Source organism: Caretta caretta, chromosome 3 (assembly GCF_965140235.1).
Source record: "Caretta caretta isolate rCarCar2 chromosome 3, rCarCar1.hap1, whole genome shotgun sequence".
Classification (NCBI taxonomy): Eukaryota; Metazoa; Chordata; order Testudines; family Cheloniidae; genus Caretta; species Caretta caretta.
The window spans coordinates 57,850,323-57,869,618 of NC_134208.1; the positions used below are offsets into that span (position 1 = coordinate 57,850,323).

General features: G+C 38.2%; 1 protein-coding gene across 50 annotated transcripts in view; it reads left to right on the forward strand.

Annotated features, from left to right (window-relative positions):
* The window catches only part of RIMS1 (regulating synaptic membrane exocytosis 1), a 504,482-nt gene that overhangs the window by 292,070 nt on the left and 193,116 nt on the right, over nt 1-19,296 (forward strand). For all 50 annotated transcript variants that reach the window (XM_075126529.1, XM_075126526.1, XM_075126527.1 and 47 more), the window contains 7 exons: nt 821-888; nt 2,506-2,616; nt 5,341-5,440; nt 8,888-9,011; nt 15,791-15,837; nt 16,896-17,008; nt 18,333-18,463. In XM_075126529.1, coding sequence (XP_074982630.1) covers nt 821-888; nt 2,506-2,616; nt 5,341-5,440; nt 8,888-9,011; nt 15,791-15,837; nt 16,896-17,008; nt 18,333-18,463 — 694 coding nt within the window. The remainder of the gene's footprint in view (nt 1-820; nt 889-2,505; nt 2,617-5,340; nt 5,441-8,887; nt 9,012-15,790; nt 15,838-16,895; nt 17,009-18,332; nt 18,464-19,296) is intronic.

Here is a 19,296-nt window from a genome sequence, read left to right on the forward strand (position 1 = left end):
CTCCCAGTATCCCACTTTCCCACTTATCTCAGGGCTTTGGTCTCCTTCCCCCAGTGAACCTAGTTTAAAGCCCTCCTCACTAGGTTAGCCAGCCTGCTCGCAAAGATGCTCTTCCCTCTCTTCGTAAGGTGGAGCCCGTCTCTGCCCAGCACTCCTCCTTCATGGAAGACCATCCCATGGTCAAAGAATCCAAAGCCTTCTCTCCGACACCACCTGCATAGCCATTCTTTGACTTCCACGATTCGATGGTCCCTACCCAGGCCTTTTCCTTCCATGGGGAGGATGCACGAGAACACCACTTGCGCCTCAAACTCCTAGTGTCTCTAGAGTACTCATCATCATTGTGCACAGGCACCTCTTCATAGTTTCTTCTTGTGGTTTGCTGTTGGCCCCTCCTCTGGGTCAGCTGCAACCAAATGTCTCTTTTTAGTGGCAGCTTCCTCCAGAATCATAATTAGCTTTTTAAAGGGCTGGCACTGTGTGTTCATCACAGTAAGGATGAGAGGTATGAAAGGGGGCGTTTATCACTGGAAGGTGGGTTTCAGCAGCACAGAAAGTCAAGCTGGGTCATGCAGCAGATATTCAGTGAACTACTGAGAAACTGAAGGTCTTTGTACTGTGACACATTTTTATTTTTGAAGTGTTGGTATATATTGTTGTCCCTAAATTAAAACATTTAAGATCATTCAAATCATGGTATAATTTATGCATTTGCTTCATAGAATTATTGTACATTAAAATTCATGCATACAGGTGATGCATTCACAGACATTTCTCTCTGTATGAGATTACAGATTTCTTTCCATTCGTATTCTTCCAGGTGACTTGGATTATTACTGGCTGGATCCTGCCACGTGGCACAGTAGAGAGACATCCCCTATTAGTTCGGTAAGAAATAGGCAATGTAGGTTTATAGGTATGAAATAAATTGATAAGAGGTTTGTTAATTATTTCATTTGCGTCACAGTGGTGCCTTCTAATCTTAGAATCTATGAAATTATGAATTTCAGTCTTTTAAGATGCTCACTGATATTAGAACTTTGTTCTAAACATGTGAAAAAAATGTTTGTAGATCGTGAGAATCAAAATCAGGAAGAGATTTTCTATCTGAATCTATATTAGAAAAATAACTTGAGTATTTAATCTGAAATAGAGATTTTTTTCAAATGAGGCATTGTATTTCAATCCATTAGGGCCTAGGCTATCAGTCAGACACCAGTGATGTCAGTAGAATTTTTGCCCTTGACTCTAATGGGAAAAGGCTCATCAGACTTTTACTATATAATGAACATATATGAAACAGCTGAATAACATAAATATTATTCTACAGGACTGTTATTTTTTAAAAGGAATTTTCAAGATAATGGAATACAAAGTAATGCATTTATTTTTACAAGCTGAAATACATCTTAAATGCATTAAGCTTCAAATCTGTTTTATAACTGCACTTGCACATTTTGAGTGTTGAGATAATTTTACAATGAAGAAGGGTAATTGTAAATAGTTAGTGAAGCAGGAGTCAAGAACTATAGTTAAGGCCCTACCAAATTCACTGTCCATTTTGGTCAATTTCTTGGTCATAGGATTTTAAAAATAGTAAATTTCTTGATTTCAGCTATTTAAATTTGAAATTTCACAGTGTTGTAATTGTAGGGATCCTGACAACTCCAAAAAGGAGTTGTCGGGGGGAGGAGGGGAGGGTTGCAAGCTCATTGGAGGGGGGCTGTTGGTACTGCTACCCTTACTTCTGTGCTGCTGCTGGCAGTGGCTCTGCCTTCAGAGCTGGGCAGCTGGAGATCAGCGGCTGCAGGCTGGGAGCCCAGCTCTGAAGGCAGAGCCACCGCCAGCAGAAGCCTAGATGTAAGGATGGCCTGGTATTCTATTGCCACCCTTACTTCTGCGGTGCTGCCTGCAGAGCTTGGCCCTCAGTCAGCAGCCGCCACTATCCAGCTGCCCAGCTCTGAAGGCAGCAGTGCAGAAGTAAGGGAGGCAGCGTATGGTGTTGCCACCCTTACTTCTGTGCTGCTGCTGGTGGGACGCTGCCTTCAGAGCTGGGTGTCCGGCCAACAGCCACCACTCTCCAGCTGCCCAGCTCTGAAGGGAGTGCAGAAATAAGGGTAGCAATACCATAAACCCCTCCTAAAATAACCTTGTGACCTCCCTGCAATTCCCTTTTAGGTCAGGACCCCCAGTTTGAGAAACACTGGTCTCCCCCATGAAATCTGTATAGTATAGGGTAAAAGCATGCCAAAGATCAGATTTCATGGCAGGAGACCAGATTTCACAGTCCGTGGTGCATTTTTCATGGCCGAAAATTTGGTAGGCCCTAACTATAGTATTATAACAGAGAGAATTTTGTCATAGACATTATGCAGCCAAAGATTAGTTGGATTTATCTCTACTGTGACATACTAATTTAGCTGATTCTATTTGTGTGTGTAAAACAGGAAGAGATTTCCACTTTTTTGCTTCCACTTTTTTGCTTCCACTGATATTTTCTAATAGCATCCCGTAACGTGGCAACCATCTAAAGAGGGAGATCGCTTAATTGGACGTGTTATTCTTAACAAGAGAACTACCATGCCAAAAGAGTCAGGTGCATTACTGGGGCTAAAAGTAAGTATTACAAAGATTATGCTGTAAATGAATGAAACTTCCATTAGCCTAATAGATAACCGTTTCGTACACTATAGCATAACATAGATATCCAAAAAATCTCCAATTATACTGCCATTTGAGACCAATTTTACATAGTTATGTTAAAAAAGAGTGGAACATAGCTTTTCCCCCTGTGCATTGGACAGCATCCTGAATTGATGCAAATATATCAAATATTGCCCTCCACTCCATTATGTGTACTAGAACCCCATTGATAGTGCAGCTTTTGACATGTAACATACAGTAGCTGCATCTGATTGTGTCTATTTAATCTGTCATGAATAATGACTGCAGTATGTATATATTACCCAGATATAAGAACACCTTCTCTGTCTCTCTGTAAAACATACAAAAATAAAATACAGGAGAAACACACACACTAGATAGATAGATAGATTAGATTTAAAAAAACATGGCATGAAATTCTATAATTTAGATCCTGACTCTGCTAAGGACCATCAAGTACCCTGAGGTTGCAGGTGTTCAACAAAGCTCAAGACTTAGCCTCAAGTGTTTTTTGTTTTGTTTTTTAAACCAAAATTGTGCAAGATGAAGTGGAAATGCACCCTAACTCAGGCGGACTTTGTTAAGCCTTGAAAAATTAAAGTGAAATATTATCAGCGGAAACCTTCTTTAATCCCTTTTTTACATTAGCCTATTTACCCATGGCAAAAGGACAGAACTGTTTTGATTGGAAGGCCATGAGCTAGAACATAGTCTATTCATCAGCCTGTTCTCCAAGCATACACAGTACATCCTAATGCATTCATGGATTTACTGATTTTACTACATGCATTTCAATCGTGTAATCTTCATCTCACGTTCCACATTCATGAGTGTCATCTAGACACTAATATTCACAAAATCAGTGTTTAAAATCTGCACTGCTGGGAAGAAACACAAATTGCACACAGTATATAACAGTGCATCTGAATAGTTTTGGATAAGTCACCTTAAATAAATAACTGCCCTTCAAAACCTAGCAGTGCTGCTCTTTAATATAATTCTCTTAATATTTTTGCATCTGTAGCAAAACTGGTGAGTTCTGACTTTTTCCCAGTTTCACCCTGGGCCCAAAAATTAAGACGTTATTTTAGGGTAACAAAATCTACAGCTGACTTTTCCTGACTGGAAACGAGTTGGGTTTTTTTTTAAACTGGAGGAAAAATGCTAAAGATTTAGGCCTCAAAACAGGAAACCTCTTTTAGGGAACCTCTACTGTTGCTTTCTTGATTCTTACCTTGATTTGTTATGTGCCGTACTACAGATCATTGACTCACCGGTAGGCTTAGCAGGGTGTCCTGTTGCATCCTTAAAGCTAGTGGAGACTACCTGAGATTCAATTGTATAAATCAGTGTACTAAAATTAAGATCAGCCACCACTGTGGCAATGTGAATAAATAAAACGTTATCAATGGCTGCTACACTGGTGGGTAATGAACATTGTAGTGCATTTCATTATAAAACTCTACGCAGAATGTTTCTGAGAAGACCCCACTGGCTGTACAGATTCATTAGGACAACCCAGCCATTCAGAAATGACCTGTAAAACCAGCATGATCAAAATATTGGTTTTGTATTGCTGTAAAAAAACTTTAGGCCTGTACTTTGTGTAGATTTTTTTTTACTGTGAGCAGGTAGTGTAACTTGTGTCATTGCATTTTTTTTTATTTTGACAGGATTTTTAAAATTCCAAATAGAGACTCTCAGCCCTAGATAATATGTCTGAATTGATAATGACCACTGTGGACAAAAGCAAAATCTGTTTTATTGCTACACATGTTCACATACTGTAAAAATGTCAACATGTCTTTGGTTTTTGCATTGATGTTATTTATTAACTGGCCATGTCATTAATAAGACAATCAGCAATTTCTGTATGCCGAGAGGAAAGAGGTTTTAGAACTCTTCCTTGCCTGAGTCCCTTTGAAGAGACTCATGTCACTTTCTCCATCAATGTACTGTGCATCCTTATTTGGAGGACACTGTCATCTCTGTTGGACAGAGGATGGGAGAAGTCTGGTGCCTCTGCCTTGCTTTCTCTTTCATTAAATCTTTACTGCCTTCTGATGAAGGTGTCAGTGTCTGTTGTTAGCTGCTAATGCTATAGTTCCATTTGTTGTATTTAGATGTACTGTTCTCATGTATTCCCTAATACTGTACACAATACATTTTTAGTTGAGAGTTTCAACTTTTACATTATTGGTTTTTTAGCACTTCTATACTGACTGCTCTGTAAGGCATTTCCATGCTTACAGTCTGCTGTTTCTGCACATCCCAAACAGTTAACCATAGATTTGAACAAAACACGTTGTGTTGATTATTGTCTCAAAAAACCCACAACTGATCATTTCTGATATTTGAAATGCTATGCTATACATTCTGAATTAGTCTAATTAAACTAATGTTTTCAGAGGCAAGTAAGAGGGAATTTCAAGCTCTCTTCACTCTCAATGTGACACAATTATGCCTTTTTTTATACGACACTCTCCTTAGCATGAAGTCCATATACAAATACCGTTGATAATAACAATACAGTTAATTGTGAATGACTGAGGCCCTAGTTTTAAAAATAACGTTAATGTGATTAAATAAACCATGCAAGCTATACTATTTAGATTATATTCCTTAATACGTTGCCCAGTTTGTGGTTTAAAAATACATAAATTTATGATTATCCAGGTTGTTGGAGGAAAAATGACGGATTTAGGACGACTTGGTGCCTTCATTACCAAAGTAAAGAAGGGTAGTCTAGCTGATGTGGTGGGACATCTAAGAGCAGGTAATAAAATCAACTATTCTTAGACAAATTCATGTTATTGTTGTGACTTTCTAAAATGAAATTGTTAATGTTATGTATTATGTGGATAATTTTCATATATAAATATTGTAAATGAAAAATGTTTTTCATGTTAATGTGGGCAGTTTTAATAACATGACTACTGTATCACTACATAATTACATTTTGCTTGGATATATGTGTAAATTCTATATGGTACTTATTAGCTGCTGAAGGATCAACATTGAGTTTCACCAGTAATATTAATAAAATAAAGAGTGAATGGTTTTAGGAAAAAACAGAAAAGATTTTCTCAAATAAAATCATTTTATCATGAAAATTATTTGTAAGTAATACTCTGAACAAAAACAGTAAAAAGTGCAATGCCTTGAAAATGAACTGCACCTAGATTTAATTCTGAGATTGGCAGCTGGCAGAAGGGAGAGAGGGAAACTGGGATTAGAAATTAAGGGGGAAAGTGGTGACTGGGCTGGCTGGCAATGAAACTGGGACTGGGAGCAAAGGCAGAGACTGAGACTGGGAGCTGGACTGACTGGGTAAAGAGACTGAGATGATGGTATGAGGGAGAGAGGAGACAGATCTGACAAGGAACCAGAATGCTGGGGTAGAACTGAGAGTGTCTAGGCAAAGAGACTGGGACAAGCAGCTGGAGGGGAATAGGCAGACACTGAAATTGGATGAGGAGAGAGCCTGGGAGATAGTGGGGACAGATGGGAGGGGATTAGAGGCCGAGTCAGGGGAGAGACAGTTTGGATGAGGAGCCAGGACGGGTGAACGGAGGACTGGCTGGGTAAGGAAACTGGTGAGAAGTAGCTGCATGCAGTTGGGAACTGTCAAGCAGACTGCGACCGTAAGTGGAGAGTCAGGAAGTGTGAGACTAGGACTTGCTAGGTAAAGGGACTGGGATGAAAAGCATGAGACAGGGACTAGCTACGTGAGGAAAATGAGATTGGGAGAGGGACAGGTTGGAGGGGACAGGGCAGAAGGAGTCAAACTTGGTGGTAACTGGCAGGAAAGTCTGTGCCCTCCAAAACCTGGAATGGAACCAAAAATTCTTGAATCTCACTACTCCTTTTCTGTCAGCAAATATCTGTGAAAACCAATGACAACCACATCTCTCATTAGTCCTGGTCCACATTGAGGATGACAACCTATTACTGTTATCAGTTACTCCATTAGCTTAATGGACAGAGGTCTGTGCAGTGGATCTAAAGTAGCGGTTCTCAGCCCATGGGCCGTATTTGGCCCAATTAGCACAGAGCTGAAAGGTCGTGCCCAAGATCCCGGGTTCCCAGCACAGGGGTGTCCGAGCTGCCCTGCTGCCCAGCCCCGAGGAGTCCGGCTGGGCATGCCCTGTGTGGCGGGAGTTCAGGGTGGAGGCTGCCAGTGGGCCCACGGGGTAAGGGATTGCTGGCAGCCCCACAGGGTCAGGGCTCCGGGGGTCCTGGCCAGTCCTGCAGGGTTGGGGTCTGGAGCAGCCAGCCCGCCCCATGCCCAGCTGCTGCACCGCCCGGCGCGGAGGGGTCAGGGCTGCCAGCGAGCCCAATGGGGTTGGGGATCCAGGGTTCCCAGCCGGCCCTGTGAGCTCTGGGGATCCGTCACAGCTGTCCAGCCCTACAAGCTCCGGCGCTGCCAGCCCACCCCGCCTGGTGGGGGTCAGGGATGCCGCCAGGCCCCTGCAAGCTCCAGGTCTGAGGCAGCCGGCCCAGCCCATGCAGAGGGGGTGTCGGGGCTGCTGGGCAGCCATGTGACGGAGGTCCGGGGAAGCCACCTGGCCCCACTGGGTCCAGGGTCTGGGCAGCTAGATGTCGGGGACCAGTGTCCGGGGTAGCCTTCTGGCACTGGTGTCCAGGGTGGGCAGCCGGCCGTCCCGCATAGCAAGGGTCGAGGTTGGGGCTGCTGCTGCCCTGCCACCCAGCCCCTGTGGTCCAGGTAACACACTGTGGGCTGCATATGTGGCCCACTATGTGTAATCAGTTGAGAACCACTGATCTAAAAAGTCCAACCATGCTACTGAACATACAAATGTCAATACAATGCCACAAGATAATTTTTTTCCAGTTTGCTTTTTTTAAAAAAAAATCTAGGAACTTATGCACACAAAATCTATATTAAAACATTATTAAGGTTGCAAAGTCAAACATTCAAAAATTAGGAAATGCCAGAATTAAGGTTGGCTGTACTAAATAGGCTGCTAGTTAGTTTTAGATAAATAACCCAGTTTATTTCCCACCACTTGATAGAGGAAAACTAACTTCAGCAATGCTGAATGATAATACTCCTTCATTAATGTACTATAACATTTCACATCCTAAAGGATCCCAAAGTGCTTTACAAACATATACAAACTCTGCACAGTGATCTTTATGTCTACTCCTGAATTGCAGATTCCTCAGAGTTGAAAGAATAGTAATTGTTGAACATAGAATTGTGGAAGGCAGAATGTAATTATCTGAAATCAAGTTTGACTAGGATGGACTTTTAATCTTATGAAGAATTCCTTTAGATTTTTAACAAACTCAGTTTTTCAGGCCTTACTTTAGATCTTATCCAAAGGCCTCTGGCAACACAGTTAAAGCCCGACACCATACCTGAGTCATTGGTACAGGACTGAATCTGAGAAATACTAAGTCATCATCACGAAATAAAATAGTAATAAAACAAAATGCAGTCTGCCTTGTAGTGCTTTTGATTACTGCCTATGGTTGGCCCTGTTAGTAATTGCGAACTTATTTCATGGTTTCCTGAGAATTAATTTTATATATTGACCTTATTTTAGAAAACATTTTTAAGGTTTTCCTCTTGATGTAACACTGACAAATATAGAGATACATTGTAAGTATATGTTTGAATTCTAGCTCTGAACACCTTAAAAGAGTGATTAACTCTCATCCAACAATTTCACATCAGCTTGTTTCTTTTATCTTTCCAGGAGACACTGACTCATCCATCACCTTTTAATCTTTTGTTTCATTTAGTACAAGCTATGAAGACTACCCTTTGGGTACCAAAGTCATATTAAATACATATTATATAACTGTCATTGAAAAATCTCATGATTTGTAAGTTTTTAACTCTTAGGCAATCAGATATGTTACTTTTGGAGATCAACCTATCTTTATTATACACAGCTCTCGTTAATAAAGTGACTCTCAAAAGGTAGCACACTTCTTTCATTTCATGGCACAATACTGGTTGCCATATTATTTAGGAAATATTGAAAACACTGTACTGTTTGCAGGTAATAGCAGTGTTTTGGAAACGAGTATTGAGAGTGTCTTAAAAACTCTTTCTAATATCTTCACAATAGTATTTTTGATTTTAGGGAATGTAGCTTAGAGTTACATTGACTTTATATATGTTTTGCTGTTTTTGTGAAAAAAAAATATGGACAATAAGATTAAAAATATCTTTCTTTTTAAATTCAAGGGGATGAAGTTCTAGAATGGAATGGTAAACCCCTGCCTGGAGCTACAAATGAAGAAGTTTACAACATTATTTTAGAATCAAAATCAGAACCTCAAGTTGAAATTATTGTTTCAAGGCCTATTGGGTAAGGCTAAAAAAACATGCTTCTTAAGTTTAGTAAATTACATGTATTAGCAGGATTTTTAAAAACTGATACATATCTATATATATTTGTAGTGCTGTAAAATACTCTGATATGTTAACATACTAGTCAGTTTGAAAGTTATTACCTTATAATATTGGAGGACAATTTACCTTTTGAAACGTTTACTTATAATCTCAGGTTTCAGAGTAGCAGCCGTGTTAGTCTGTATTCGCAAAAAGGAGTACTTATGGCACCTTAGAGACCAACAAATTTATTTGAGCATAAGCTTTTGTGAGTTACAGCTCACTTCATCGGATGCATTCTGCATTTTCTATTGTAGCTGTAGCTCACGAAAGCTTATGCTCAAATAAATTTGTTAGTTTCTAAGGTGCCACAAGTACTCCTTTTCTTTTTACTTATAATCTGTATACTCCATTTTCTTCACTGCCTGTTACAAACTTAGATTTGTTCTATAGCTGCAGTAATATCACTATTAAGGCGAAATTTTCGAGACAAAGTAGTAAAGAGCATATTTGTCAAATGGCAAAGGGGAAATATTGCCAGTAATGAACATAAACTGAATAGACCACCTTAAGGACCTTGCCAGAGATCAATCTGGGTGGCTCTTGATCTGCAAGGGGTCTTGTCCCTTTGGGATTTTCCATGATGTTGACAAGAGAAACTTGGATCCTGATTCTGCAGGAGGTACTCAGGTGAGACTCCCATTACAATGGGTTGGAGCTGTGCCTGAGTAAGACCTGCTTTGTTAGGCTCTCAGACTTGATTCATTCACAGTAACATCAATTATGTGAACACTGCTGACTTGGAAGCAGGCATCAGTAAACATTAAACATCATATGACTTGAAATAAATCAGTTCATGAGGAATTCAAGGAGTGCCATTTATAGTTAAACATTCTAATGTCTAAGTTATTTCCAAGATTTTTTTACCGTAATTATAAATGATACCGTCATTAAAAGGTGTTTGTGTAATATCTGTGTTCATTAGTTTATAAAATCATTCTCATAATAACAGTTTACATTAAATTATTCTGAATTTAATATAAATCCAAGTTGGAAGTTGCAAAATAATGATAATTTGGGGGACAAATTCTGCTTGTCTAGATTGTACAAATAGTCCCATAAGGAATCAGTGAAACTATTTGCTTAAGTAAAACTAGTAGGGTTTGGTCCTAGAGCTGTGACCAAACTGGGTACGTCTACGCTGCAGCTAGGAGGTGTAATTCGCAGCTCGGGTAGACATACACACGCTAGCTCTGCTCAAACAAGCACCGAAACATAACAGAATGGCTGTGGCAGCCTGAGCTGTGTCTCTGGCTAGCCACCCAAATACAATCTTGACGACTCCCCGCATACACACTCAGGCGGGATTTAGGTTTGTCTCAATATTTTTTACTCGGGAATAACAAGAGGTGGGCAAACAGTCAGAGTTTAGTTTCAGATAAAATTTAGTAAAATTTGAAAATGTTTCTTTAGTTTCCTATCTGAATTTCACTTGCCCAAATGTCAGTGATATGTGTTCTGTATGGCACTCAACACTACTGCTTTAGCAGTAATCTTCTAGTTAGAAGCCCAGCTGTTTTTTTCTCCAAAATTGTGCATTCTTTTCCCAATCTGACATTTCCGGATTTCATCCATGTCATAATTTATCTGAAATGTGTCTCAGATCCAGTAATGATCTTTAGAGTCAGAAGCTTGAAACACTTTATTCTTACTAGAAGGTTCTGCTCCCTGTGCTTGACAATAAACCTCTGGTTTAGTTAACATAGAATGATTGTTTAGTATTTACCAGCTGTTAATGTACCTGTGATAATGTGAGATGGCTACATTTGGTAGATGTTGAAGGTGTTTTTTTTTTAATGGAGACCACTATACTTACACAGAATTGGTGTACTACATTGGTACTTCAAGAAAAAGTAGGTTAGAGAAGATAAAAATTTTTGGACAGCCATCTTGAGAGTGGCCTTTTAAATGGAAAGTGAAAACTTGACTGTGAATTTGTTACTCAGAAACGGAAATCAGCATTAGGATGGTAACTGCAGCACATATAAAAACCTAATGCTATATTTCTTATTCAGGCAAACTCATCCATGTACTTTAATAAGGAGATTTGCCCAGGTGAAGACTGTAGAATCAGACTCTAACTCGTAAGAATACCAAAACCAAACAAATGTTTTTGAAATTTTTAGTCTTAGGTCCAAGCTTTCCCATACTTAACTATGTAGCAGAACCAGTATGTATTTCATTGGGCCTAGATTGGACCTCGGTGTGGTTTTGGGTGGAGGAGAATGTGCAAAATAATTAAACAACTTGAGCAATTAAGGCAGAAATACAGAAAGAAGATGCTGAGTAAGTAATAGAATATTGTTAAATTGGCACTTGCAGATAGTGCAGCTTTAGCGATAGTAACACTGACATATTTTAAGTACTGCATTATGTATGGTTAATAATTTGTAAGATAACTGACCAGTAGAGAAGATGAGTAAATGAGGTAATTATAATAACTTTCAAAAGCGTTAAAGTACAACTGAAAATGTTCAGTAAAGTTTTCTTGAAGAAGAATTGTACATAAAATACAATTGCTGAGTAATTAGATTCAAAGTACATGCAATACTGAATGTATCATACTAAGCCCACTGTAAATTTTTTTTTACTAATGTCAGGAATGTACCTCTTTAGATCTTATAGTGTTAAACTTGACAGTTTTTATTGCACTTGTGAATAGTAGAACCCAAATGTGATTATTTGCTTCAACATATGGTTTGATCAATGGATAGTTTCTTGCAGTAATATTATAGACCAAATCCTGCTCACTTTAATCATGTGAGTATTCATATGAGAGGTTTCAGTATTACTATATTATTAAATCAGAGTAGGATTTGACACACTACCTAGAAATGTCCTTCTGCTGTAATCATTCATTCCTGACATTTCACTACTTACAGCTATTTCCTACTGGCACTAACAACTGGAAAGAACAAATAAATGTCACAAATGGACTAGAGCATATAACTTGAAATGAAAGGCTTCATTAAAGACTTGATCGTGCACCCATTGCAGTCAAAAGAGAAATTTCCATTGACTTCACTCAGAGCGAGATTGACCTGTCTGTCATTTTTTAAATGGTCAATCACACACAATTTACAACAGAAGAAATTTTGATAAAGGCTAACAAAGAACAATGCACCATAAAAATAATTATTTTCTTTAATTCTGAAATGCTACATTTGAAATAAACTGTAGTATAGGAAGAACATTATTATTGTTGTTTGCTTTTAGATGACAGATTGCTAGTCTCCTGTAGCTTCTTTTTTGCTTTGCCAGCTGAATTATGTGGTGACTCCAAACTCATGAAAGTGAATCTTAGTAGTCAGCTATTAATAGAGATCTTCCTTTGTTTAATACACAATTTAATCTAATTTCTTATATAGTAAAATCTTCAGGACAGGGATCCTGTCTTTCTATATGTTTGTAAAGCAACCAGCACCAAAAAATTCCCAATCCTGACTGGTGCCTCTGGACAAGTAATAATAATAATGATACACTGTATTAAATATGGGTTGACATTGAAATTGTAATTTTATCCTTAAGAGCACACCATATATTATTATTTCTTGAAGACCAGTAGTGGTAATCCATTATTATCCATTTTCATGTGCAGTGACTTCACGTCCTTTGTACCTATATAAATAAGTAATGTCTTCCATGGCTAAGAGTCACACAATCAGATTCACAGACTATACTATATACATGCTAGTCATTAATAAATGTCATGTGATGTGTCAGTACAGAATTTTGTAGGGATTCCAAGTAAAGATGATTTCTGAACTGGTTCCTCAAATCCCTGCAGTAAGAGCACCATAACCTGGTGTCTGTCGCTGGCCACATTGTCCAGTGACAAAGTCAATCATACTTCTCTGCAGAAATGGCCTTTAAGTTATAAAGAAACACAGGATGCCACATTTGTTTTACTAGCCAGAGAACTGTTGCCCATTCAGTCTCAGATAAACCTTGCGGAGATTGTACTCTTTAAATGCATCGCCTAGATTCCTGGGGTGATGTCTTGACCCCCCACTCTTGCGCTCTTCCACCAAGAACAAGGGACAGAACAGTGTAAAGGGGCTCTAAAATGCTAGTTCCAGCTGTGGGAGAAGGATTCCCCCGGCACAAGAACTGCAGAAGACAGCCATTAGCTTCTTTTCTGTGACTCGCTTACAAGCTCTGATGTAAGGAACATGCCAAGGAACATGAGCAGGGTGCCAGAATGAGGCTGGGGGCAGGAACAGCATGTCGGGGCAGGGACACAGCAGCCCTGAAGACTCTCTAAATTATGCAAGGGATGTCTCAGCCCTCAGAGCAGACCAGGTTTATTTGGGGGGTGAGCCCAAAGGTGGCTTAAAATTAAAGCGTTTTCTGCCTGGAATGTACAGTTTTAAACAAAGAAGGTATGATTATTTCTCCCACTCCCCAGTTTCCATAGCCTGGCTCCAAAGACCAGTTCTCTGTTATCTTCTTTAACCCCCTTTAAGCCCTCCTCTCTGCTCTTTAACCCTTGGCTTGTGTCTTCCCCTCTCCTTCACTGTCTTATTCAATTTTCTTCTTGTAAACCATAAGGGCCTGATTCTCATTCTCATTTTATACTTAGATAGTGTAACCGCTCTGACATTTAACTACTCTGACAGTGCAAAGTGGCTTTAATGTAAATAAGAATCAGCCTGTAAGAATCAGTGAAGTCTATCTATCTATCTATCTAAAATTCTTTTAAGTGCTTGTGTCTCCTGCCAAGTCCTCCTGCCTCTACTGCTCCAGGTAATTCCAGCCTTCACCACCCATTTTTGTGATATCTGACACAAACATATTTGTGCCTTCTTCCACATTGCACTTTTCCCTCCTTTAAATCTTCCCTTCAGACTCACCTTTGCTCGGAACCCTATCAGAGATCAGCCAATTTGTGACGGTTATCACTTGACGATAAAGGAAAAAAAGGGAAATGTGTATATTCGATAATATAACTCGCTCCCTACCCTCTCCTATATAACTTGTCATTTTACATACAGGGCAAGGACCATGTTTTCATACAGGACCATGTTTTCAGCCTAGTACAATGGGGTCTTTATTTAAATGTCTAGGTGTTATTGTAATATAAACAAAGCTACATTTCAATTGGGAGTATTTTAAAATGTTTGGAATGGGAAAAAAACATTAACTAAGTTAATATATTACCTGTATAAAAATCAGTTTGGATCTGTTGAGTAAATGCTGCAGGTTTGGTGGTTAAATATGCTAAGTTCCATGTTAAATAAAAAGATTGAAATACTGCTTTAAATGGAAGACATCAACTCAGCCTTGACTATAGAATGTCTAATAACATCTCAATGATGCATTTGTGTCTGTAGTTTAGCAAACCAGAAATACACTAAAGAATGGAAAATGCTGTTTCCATGACTTTATTTCCATGTGTTTTGAGGTGACCACATCATTCTTGAACCGCAAAGGCAAGCCACAGGAAAACATTTCCATACACTATAACATAAGATGTAAGCTGAACTGAGATACTCATTAATAGCTCTGGAGTTTGGTTTTGTTTTTTGTCTGTCATATAGACCAAGATTTAAAAAAAATAAGAGCCTCAAGTTAGGCTCCTGAATCAATTATTAGGTACTGGAGCTAGAATTTTCAAAGGAACCTAAGGGAGTTAGATGGCCAACACCTATTGAAATTCAGTGGAACTTGTTTATCAATTCCCTTAAGCTCCTAAGAAAATTCCAGAGGAATATACCTGGTTTTCAAAAGTGCTGCATATGTGGCAACTCTCATTAGCTTCAGCACTTCACCTGAAGACTCTAAATAAGGGGATAGTGCCTTAACTTTAGACTTCACTTTTTGCAAATTTTAGCTGTAAATTGTATTGCAGTTTGTGGTTTGGATTGTATTATGAGTGTTTAATCTCTTTTTTAAGTGGCTCATTGAAGAAATTTATTTCCTTTCTTACTCCTGGAATGTATTTTTGGAGATTGTTGGAAATAGTACTACAGGGCCAAATATTAATAACAGCCAGATTCTGACAGCCACTGTAAAGCTGATGTCAGTGGGGTTACTCTGGATTTACACTCATGTAACTGGATCAGAATTTGATCTACTCTTTTTCTGTGTGGGTGTGTGTATGTGTCTGTATGTCTGTGTATATTCAGTTGCAATATGTTGCATGTTTATAGTCTTTGAAGTAATACGTTGTTATCCTTTTCTTTGTTTATTTAACATTGCCCATGTTATCTGCTTTTTCTCTTTATTGTCATAAGACATTTTCATCGGTTTCATTCATCGAACTCCTTGAGACATGTGTATAAAAATTACTAGTGAGTTTTACAATCTATGTTGTTTTGATTTGACCAGAAAAGAAGTGAGCTTCAGTAGCCATAAGACTTCTCATTTCCAAAACACTTTTGCTGTTTTGGTTGTAAAAATGTTTTGTAACCTCCAACTACAATATTAACATTATAGTGACCATGGTTTGTTTTTATTCATCATTTGAAAAAAGTCTTCTTTGGGATTAAAGCTTTCATGCACATTAGTAAACAGTGGCAAGCCGTCCTGAAATAATTCTCCTTCCTTACCACATATTGACAAACATATTAAAACAAAAACTAACAGATGTCCGAAAAAGGTGTGCCAGAAACTTTGTAGTTAGCTGTGTCTGTTTAGTACTGTGGAGCAGCAGTTCAGTTATTTCTTATTATTTTTTGTATATGTCTTTTTTAGTGACATTCCAAGGATTCCTGAGAGTTCCCATCCTCCATTAGAGTCTAGTAAGTATACGTTTTGTTTTTATCTGCACACATATTGCAAAAATATTTTTACATTAAAAACCCTGTGTTTCCTGTATCATTGTGTAAAACTAGAATCAATATTATATAGTTCAAATCTGGGCTGTATTTTAATGCTTTCTTCCACAGTAACAATGAAAGTCCATGTGGTGTTAATACCATGTGGATACAGCATTTTTCGTGGTCCCAGACTGTCTAATCTTTCTAGATCAGCACTGTAAGAAAGGTAACTATTATTACCCTCATTTTACCTATGAGAAAGATGAGGCAGAGGAATTAGGTAAGGAAGTTGCCAGAGGCTGCAGAGGGAGTCATAATTTCCCATCTCTGATTGCCCTTCCCCTGTTCAGATTCCTAGACCACATCTCTCCCTATCTGATCCAGAATGTGCCCCTCTGTGAGTCTCTTAGGCCTTGTCTACACTGCCACTTTACAGCACTGAAACTTTCTCACTCAGGGGTGTGAAAAAGCACCCGCCTGAGCAAAGCAACTGTGAGCGCTGTAGAATGGCAGTGTAGATAGTGCACCAGTGCTGGGAGCTATGCTTCCAGCACTGATAGCCACTCCCCTCATGGGGGTGGGTTTTTTTACAGCAGGAGAGTAGAAGCCTTTAATAAGGCACACCTGAAAGAAAGCAGCTTCCACTGGAATTGAGGGGCACCTGATAGTTTATTTCACATAAGAGATTCCAAAATGTAGGTAGAAGTGAGATCTTGTCTACACAATAGCTTGCACTTGCTTAGTTAAACTGGTGCAGACCCATTTGGATACTCTTATTTCTGTTTAGCTTAAACCTGTTCCTAATTTACTTGACCTAAACAAAAATTTGACTGATTTAAACTGAAATAGGAGTGTCCACGCAGCTTTTTGCACCAGCTTAACTAAATAAGTTTAAAATCATACTTTAAAATAAACTGATGAAACTGCGTATAAACGAGCCTTGAATAGTTAGAAAACCAAAGTAATTCACAGATCTCATAAAATTGGCTTGAAATCAGTTCTAGGTCTTCCATTGTTTCTTGTTTCTTTCATTCATGTAGGTTCAAGTTCTTTTGAATCTCAGAAGATGGAAAGGCCTTCTATTTCTGTTATTTCTCCGACTAGTCCTGGAGCTCTAAAAGATGCACCGCAAGTCCTACCAGGCCAGCTTTCTGTAAGTGTGTATGATACCCAGAGGGAATACCATTTATCTGTTACAGTGTATTTTGTTTGTTTCTGTGAGTATTGAGAATATCCGGCTATGTTACATAACATGGGTAATCTATTATTAAGCAAATAATCAGTTTTCTGCTGCTCTTTCTGTTTCGTCTCTGTGTAGGACATGTGAAGAGTTATATTCTTGGAAGGTCTGTTCTGTTCAACGACGCCTTTTTGATTATATGAACGTTACTTCATATAATTTTATGTGATTATAATGGAAGTTGTGCATATAAAAGATGTAATGAATACTCTCATAGACTATTTGTACATGCTTCCAGTCTCTTTAAAGGTATTGGAGTCACTTAGATAGTATTTTTTCCAGATGCTAAGCAGAGAACAGACTCAAATATGCCCTTATGGTACAATTATTTTACGAACTAGCTTGATCACATTTAATAGTTTTCATAAAAGTATCTGCTAAACAAGTCAGGTTAAATGCATTCCACCTCTACTTCAAGTATCACCACAGTACAGGCTTCCCACCTAGCATTTAAGATAGCACTACTGAAGTAAACTCACTCCTATGTAACCCAGTGTACTGCATGACTACGTACAGAACATAGTCTACGGGCTAGACAGTATAGCTAGCCCACAGCTTCCGTCTGTAGCAGGCTGTAATCAAAAACATATGCTACTGCTTTCTAAGGACCTGATCATGTATCAATTGAAATCAGTGGCATATATGTTTGAGTGCAGGATGAGGCCCCAAAGAAGCAATATTGTGAGCCTCTCTGTATATTTATCCATCTTGCTGTAAGAATTCTCTCTCCACAAAACAGAGCTGAGATAGCAAAGATAACAGTGGCCAGTGTCCCCACTGCCCCCTCAGTACTGTAAGGCTAGGTTTTGCTTCAGTGAGTTAGAAACCTACGAATGTTAGTTATACTTGAAGAATGTAATGAAGATCTGTGGAACTTTTATTTAATAGTCAGGTTTTTTTGAAGAGTGATATTGCCAGAGATTTCATGATCCAATATTTATGTGCAAAGCCTTTGCGTATTCGAAAAAAGGCTTGGAGAAATAACTGTCATGGATTCTTCCAAATTGGCTGAGAGCCATTTTTTTAGTTCATGTGGTGTGATTTCTGCCATAAGAAACCCAAAACGTCCAAACTAAAATCTCACACAAAACAAAAGAAAAAAATCTTGTAGAAAACTGTATGAAACATTGTTAGCCCTTCTGAAAAACGTTTTATGTTTTGGCTAATGATACGCAGCAAAAATAATTGTATATACTTTCATTTTCATGAATAATTTCTGGTAACTTGGATCTTGTAGGTGAAACTGTGGTATGACAAAGTGGGGCATCAGTTAATAGTAAATGTTCTACAAGCAACAGATCTGCCACCTAGAGGAGATGGGCGTCCCAGGAATCCTTATGTAAAAATGTATTTTCTTCCAGATAGAAGGTAATATTCCAAGTGAAAAATGTGTCAAGTGAACATTTTAAATATTTTAGTTATAGTTTAAATGCATGTTTCTCTCATATTTTCCTTTAATAGTTTATTGTAGTTTAGATGAACCTTAAAAGGTATAAAACTAGCATGCATTTATAATCAGATAATATCAAATTGTAAGTAATTTGCTCCATGGAAATATGGCTGAACCTGGAATACTGCACAGCAGATACTGATCCATTTTAGACATAAAAGATCATTAGGCTTTTTATCAGTAAAATGTAAGTAAACATTGATTTCACCATACACATACAAACAGATAAAAAAATATTCCAAACAATAATAATAGAAATTTACAGATAGGCAAATTAAGAAAAATGTTGCTTGAGGTCTTATTAGCGTTTGATCTAAGGATATTTACTTCATGTATTTTGACATGTGATGTTGACAAATTGTGTTTTAATTATTATACAACTTTAACTTTTTTGAATCTCATCACCTAATATCATTAAATAATTATTGTATGCCCCCCATTGTCTAATCCCTCCCATAATTTCCCACAATTGTAAAAATTTAAATAACTAAAAATTGAAAAATGCTTAAAATTTATAATTTTGTACAACTGTGAAAATTTAAATAGATACAGAAAAATGCTTTAAAATAAACATTGATGATATCCATCATAATTATAAAAAAATACAAATTGAATATTGCCAAGCCTAGTAATCATGATGTTTAAATCAGAAAGGATGAAAACAAATATAGCCTTGAAAAAAGAAAAGGAGTACTTGTGACACCTTAGAGACTAACAAATTTATCAGAGCATAAGCTTTCGTGAGCTACAG